Source organism: Diabrotica virgifera, chromosome 1 (genome assembly GCF_917563875.1).
Source record: "Diabrotica virgifera virgifera chromosome 1, PGI_DIABVI_V3a".
NCBI classification, from domain to species: Eukaryota; Metazoa; Arthropoda; class Insecta; order Coleoptera; family Chrysomelidae; genus Diabrotica; species Diabrotica virgifera.
This window is the reverse complement of record NC_065443.1, coordinates 216,320,751-216,327,573: the sequence shown is the minus strand read 5'-3', so window position 1 is coordinate 216,327,573 and position 6,823 is coordinate 216,320,751. Positions and strand designations below refer to the sequence as shown.

The following is a 6,823-nucleotide window of genomic DNA, read 5'->3' as shown; positions in this document are numbered from 1 at the left end:
AATTTTTGGACTTTGGGTGCCCTTAAGTAAAAAACACCCTATGATTGTTACACCCGGTATAAAATGACCTTTACCTGTCTAGCAATAATAAAATTACATCGATTTTCTTAAATAATAAGGCTGTGACATACTAAAAAAATCACTCGAATCGGACAACAGGTTTACGAAATTCGAGACTTCTAACGTGTACAATTCAGCAAGTGAGTCGATTATTTTGCTCTCAAGTGTAATAGTGCTATACCTCTATAGTTTTCGCACTTCGTTTTGTCGTCTTTTTTGTAGATTCGGCCAATAAGACTGCTATTCCATTGTTTCAGCATTTCTATCTTTTGTCAAACTGCCAATTTTAAGCGGAAGATTCTTTCTTACAGTCTTTCGCCGTATTTCTTGAAAATCTCAGCTGGAATACCCTCTTCTGCTGCCCTTCTGTTATTTTTTAGCTATCTTATTACTTCTTTAACTTCATTCAGAGTTGGTTCCTCGCACGTCCCCGCATCCGTCACCACATCATTTTCTTGCCAATTCTCATTTCCTTTCAGGCTTGTTGTTATGTATTTCACAGGAATGTAGGAATGTATTTTGCAGTCTCTATCTCGCGACCAGGAAACCCAACCGTATAAAATAAAACAAGATGTCCATCTTAATATTTAATATATTTTCTCATTATATACAAATATGACAAAACACTGTACAATGATAAGCTGCTGCTTAAGCGTATAAATCGTTGCAAAAATAAAATCTACCTATAAACTCTCTTCGTTCCCCTCCCCATTTTCTTCGGCTATAAAAGAAGTTTCCCTCGAAGCTTCAGTTTTGATCGCGTCTTTGGCTGCCGCCCCGACCAGTTGTTCGCTCGAAGTTGAGGGTTCGCATTCGATCACAGTTCGTGGAGTTTGAGGTCTGAAAATAATTAATCTTAAACGTTATCAAGTCTTTATCGCCAGATATATGGAAACATTGACAAATGCGAGTCAACAGTAAGTCAGCAGTAAGAAGTGTAAAGATATATGCTACGTTGCTAGGGAACACAGTGTCAGCTCAGGTAGCCAGAGGCTGCCCACAATATGCGTTTATCTGCTGTCTTATCTCCTGCTGTCTTATCTGCTCTGTTGTGGAATCTGGTCATGGATGGCCTGATAGCTAGACTCGACAACGATAGGCATCATGTGCTGGGCTATGCGGATGACCTAGTCATCTTAACCCACGGAAAATTTAATGGTTCAGCCAGAGATCGAATGCAACAGGCTCTGACCGTAGTTACAGAATGGACTTCAGATGTAGGGCTTAACATCAGTACTCTGAAGTCAAAAATCATGAAATTTACTAAAAGGAGGAATTCAGAGGAATTGGGTCCTCTAAGTCTAACGGCCAGTTTCACAATCTGTGGTTAACCCTAGCGGTCAACTAACTAACCTTTACCCACAGTCTAACTGGCAGTTGCTCTTTCACAACCACAATCATGATCACCAGAAATAACATTTTTATGGAGAATTATCAGATCAGCTGATCAGTCAGATGAGTTTTGATTGATTTTTATTAGGATTAATTCAATAAATTGTTATATTTCTTTATGACTAGGTCATCCGCATTTGTTGTATATATTTTTTAGGGATGTTATATTTAGTTGTGGAGTTTATTTTGCAGATTAAGGAAAAATAACTGTGTGTATATGTGTGGTTAGAATATTCACTGCGATATTTGTGGTTTCATTTGCCGTATTTTTGATGTTGATTCTTTCTATTTTGCTTTAAAAATTCATACATTTTAACATACCTCCTATGGGGTTAATAAAATTTGATATATGATGGTTGGATCTTAGATTTTGGACCATATAAATTAGTATGCAGAACTTTTTTTGAAGTATCTTTTTTTCGTAAAATTAATATTAAAAATGCTTCCTTCCCATACGTGGCCAACTAAAGTACACACGCTGGCGCTGTATATTACATGAACATTATACATTTTAAGTTTTGTTTAAGAATAATACCTATTTGTGTTAAGGTATTTCGCCAAAATCGTTAAAATTAAATTGTTAATAAAAAAATATGTAGCAAGCAAGAGAATATATGTGTAGTGTATTAATAATTACCCCAGGAAGCAAATCATTTAAAAATTTAAAAATTATTGGCCGCTGAAATGCTAAACGCATTTAAGTACATCATATAAATTCATATCTGTAATTAATAATTTACGTGTATACACTCTACATTCTGTCCTGTCAATAAATCGAAATTAGGTTAGGATAACCTCTGGTTAAGAGCTTAACCATCACTCCAAATTCTGGTTAAAAATTCTGTCAGTTAACCACAACTTCGCCGTTGACTTGATATTGTGAAACACATATTTCGGGGTAACCTCTGGTTATCTCTTAATAACAAGCTAACTTTACTTTGTGAAACCGGCCGTAAATGGTCTACATTTAAATCTGGTGAGTGAAGTAAAGTATCTCGGGATAATATTAGACTTAAGATTTACTTGGAATCAGCAGATAGAAAGAATAACGAAGAGAGCGGTAACTACGTTAATGGTAGCCAGACGTACTCATGGAAAATGTGAAGTTTGAGACCAGACATGGTATATTGGACTTATAACATGGTGGTAAAACCCACAATTACATATGCATCAGTGGTATGGTGGCCAAAAGTGAAGCAAAAAAGTACCATCATCAAATTAAGCAAGGTGCAAAGACTTGCTTGTCTCGGGATCACGTGGGCTATGAGGGGCACACCTACGGCAGCTATGGTGGCACTACTGGATCTCCCTCCTTTACATATAACAATTAGAGGTGAGGTGAGAATGGGATATTATAGACTGCGAGAAAACCTGAGCAACCTACCAGTTAAATCAGGACATAGTAGAATAACGAATGAAACTAATGATGCCTAATGGATGATGATTTCTGACCATATGACATCAAGATACAAGCCTGAAGTACCTTTTCAAGTGGACATTTGCCCACGAGACGAATGGGACAGAGGAAACTCTCGACCCAGACTGCAGGGTTACACCTGGTATACGGAGGGGTCTAAAACTGCCGACGGTTCGGGCACAGGAATATTCTGTAGTGGTGGAAATTTCAACATTTCTATTCAACTGGGAGAATATACCTCCGTATTTCAGGCAGAGATTTTTGCAATCTTGCAGTGTGCAAGAGAAAACAACCTGAGGGCATTCGAACTGCAGCAGGTTAACATATGCACAGATAGCCAAGCAGCCATTGGGACTCTTATAAGCCCTAAGGTGAACTCTAGGCTGGTGTGGGAATGTCGACAAGAACTTGACAGACTGGCACAACATAACAGTGTTATACTGGTATGGGTTCCAGGTCATCGGGGCATATACGGCAATGAAAGAGCTGATGTACTTGCCAAGAGAGCATCAGCTACAAAATACCTGGGTCCAGAGCCGGCTGTGGGAGTGCCAAAAAGCACAGTCCGCGAACAAAAAAAGCCTGGATCCGAAGCCAACACAACTCACACTGGGAGAGTGCACCCGGACAAACACATGGCAAGATGTATATCGGACGGACATGTGCTAGTAGGGCTGAGTTACTGCTGAAAACAAGCAGGAATCAGCTCAGAGTCATAACGGGTTTCCTCACTGAACATGCGCCAGTTAAGGGTCACCTGCATACAATGGGGCTGTTTCATGGAGACTTGACCTGCAAACTCTGCAACAGAGAACCTGAAACAGTCAACCATATTTTGCATGACTGTGAGGCATTGGATCGGAGGCGGCAAACACTTTTCGGAGACATCGAAGTGAAATATATTATGGCACCCACCCACCAGACCTGTACAAGCTGGTGCAGGGTTCCAGAATTCTGGAATGGGTTTCATAAACGAATGGAAGATGTACAATAAGCCAAGTGGCTGCAGTACAACCAGTTCACAACAGATGGCTTCCAGGAAAAAAAATGTAAAGTCGTTTTGGTATTGGAATTTTGTTCAAAAATTTTAAATAAGGTATAAGTAAAAAATACTAACTTCAGTGGATTTAGCGGATTGAGTGACTACTAAGCCTAAAACACACTCACACAACAAGGACAAAATCTTTCAATAGAGTCAATTGTAGTCAACCATTCACCAGAGCATTGAAATCACATGTGATCAGCTACTAAGGGGTATGCAAATAATGCTTAAGGATATTAAATGAATTAAACAAGAAAAAATTAGTTACACTCCTATATATTCAAGGAATTACTGGAGTGGAGCGAAAAAATCCGACGAATTGGTGATAAGAGGATCAAAATCAATTTTTAAGGGACAGGACTCATTTTGCGGAATTATTAACAGCATAATGCTAAAAGAATCGAAAAAGTGCACTATCTCAAAAGATATAAACATTAAAAAAAACGGTATGAGACAATCAAAAATATTTCTGGATAAGTATAACCATGAAAAGTTAAAAAAAGTTAGTTTAAACAAAAAAGAAATCCTTATTTAAACTGAAAATGTACAGGCCATTCTCGAAACACTTGAAAACATTGACGATAATAGGTGTGACATCATCTATTATCTTCAATGGATGTCGATATCGGGGAAAACAGGATTTTTTTAACACAAAACTTCCATATGCAGAGTGATTTTTATGTATCCAACACCTCAATAATCTCGAAAACAGCTTGCATGATTTTTATAGATTTTGGTGGGTAAGGGTGGGTCGCTCTAATGCGACCGATATTATAGTGGTATTTACATTGTTGTCAGATCTTCCGCTTTTCTGGAAATCTAATGAACTTTCTTATTCCAAATGGAACACCCTGTATATTTTTTGCGTTTTGGAGTCCTTAAGAAATACTAGTTATTTTTCATGCAATCTTCCCTATACCTAAATGCCGTAATTTCGGAGTTATTGCTACATTTATTAAAAAAAAAATTTAAACAAATTATAAAATTCAATTTTTTTTGCCCGGGCAAATATTATTTTAGCAATATATTATTAACAATAATATAATTTTGTTAATAATAACATATATTATTAACAAATACGTTGTTTTATAATTTTTCTCAAAAGTTGATCGTTTTCGAGTTATAAAGAATTTAAAACTGCAAAAAAGCAAAAAATGAGCCTTGAAAATTGTAATAATATCTGCCCGGGCCGAAAAATTGATTTTTATAATTTGCTTTAAATTCTTTGTAAAAATAAATGTAGCAATAACTTTAAAAATTACAGCATTTAAGGTATAGGGAATATTACATATTCCCAATTACAATTCGTTGTAAAAATAAATGTAGCAATAACTTTAAAAATTACAGCATTTAAGGTATAGGGAATCTTACATAAAAGAGAATGAGTATATTTTAAGGACTTCAAAACGCAAAAAATATACAGGGTGTCCCATTTGATATAAGAAAGTTCATTACATTTCCATAAAGACGAAAGATTTGATAGTAACGCAAATACCACCATAATATCGGTCGGATCACAAGACTCACTAAAACCTAGAAAAATCGTGCAAGTCGTTTCCGAGATAATTGAGGCGTTCCATACATAAAAATCACTCTGTATACTAAACTTCCATGGAGAAATAGCTCTTCTCACTTAGTCTTATTTTTAGAAAAGTCGCAGACCTATTTTTTTATTTTTTAGAGTTTACAGGTCGCAGTGTGACTTCTACCTTAAAAGTACTAACAGAACAGTAAGTGGTACGTTTCGAGAGAACGTTATTGGTAGAACTGGTAGGGGACACACACTTTATTCTCTCCACAATATTCTATTCTCAATTTATATTCAGGTAGCATACAAAAAAACATTTGACTGTTACTTGGAAGTAGCTTACTCGGTCTGGTTGAATGGCATATGTAAATGATATAAAAGATGATATTCCTCACCTCGGCATAATAGTAATTTTAGGAGCCATATCAATAATGGAACTCGGAGCTTTCTTGATTAACTCCAAAGGAATTTCTTCAGATCTCGGCCTCGGCATCCTCGGCGAGCCCTCCCTCGATCGGCCCCTACTTCCAGAGCTTTCCCTCGACCGTGAATCTTTTCTACCATTTTCTTTTTTGAGATTATTGCCGCTCCTGTTCGGACTCTCGCCCTCTCTGTGTCTCCTGATGGACTCATCCGCCCTATGGATCACCCCAGGGGAGCTCTCCCTTCGTGGAGCAGCCAATCCCGGTCCCCGGTTGATGTTGAACAGCGCCCTATTTTCTATCCTGGCTAATCTCACTGTAGAACGAGTATAGGAACCTCCTTGTCCTGCAAAGGCAGGACTTGGTGGTCCGGATTGCCCGGGAATTTCCAAAAGCCGAGCTATGTGTTGCATCTTCTTTTGGCGCGCTTTTATTCTACCCTAAAACAAGAATAAAGAAAAAAATTACGGTTAAATCAAATACGTTAACTACTATTGGTAGGGGAGCCCAAACGGGAATTTTTGCAGTTACTCCAGCGCGTCAGATTATCACATAGGAGAAACCTTGTACCCTGTAAATGTACCTCTACCATATATGGACTCTTAATACAGGGTCGTGCGTAAGGGGCAGTCCCTAAAAATATCTATCCTTAGAAAAATGCGAACACGTCAGATTAAGACAAGGTAAGTACATGAAGAACAGTGTATATTTCAAAAATGTGACGATACGAGCGGGGAGTAAGGAAATGGGAGAGTCACAAAGTTTCATAAAAAAAGCGAATATTTCGCGAAATTAAAATCAAATCAAATGATACCAAACACCAGTGGCGACGCGTGACTTTTTGTAAAATGTTACCAAACCCAGATGTAAAAAATCTTGTTTAAAAGAACCTCGCAAATATAAGTTTTTGTTTATTTTATCTGGAAAAATGTTAATAACGGAATCGTAGAAAGAGGGTTTAG

At 37.4% G+C, this 6,823-nt stretch overlaps 1 protein-coding gene across 3 annotated transcripts in view; it reads right to left on the bottom strand.

Moving 5' to 3' along the window:
- Positions 1-634: 634 nt before the first annotated feature.
- The window catches only part of LOC126882373 (protein CLEC16A homolog), a 103,672-nt gene continuing 97,483 nt past the window's right edge, over positions 635-6,823 (bottom strand). For all 3 annotated transcript variants that reach the window (XM_050647282.1, XM_050647284.1, XM_050647278.1), the window contains 2 exons: positions 5,835-6,301; positions 635-900 (listed from right to left, as the gene is read on the bottom strand). In XM_050647282.1, the coding sequence (XP_050503239.1) occupies positions 744-900; positions 5,835-6,301 (624 nt within the window). In that variant the 3' untranslated portion in view covers positions 635-743. The remainder of the gene's footprint in view (positions 901-5,834; positions 6,302-6,823) is intronic.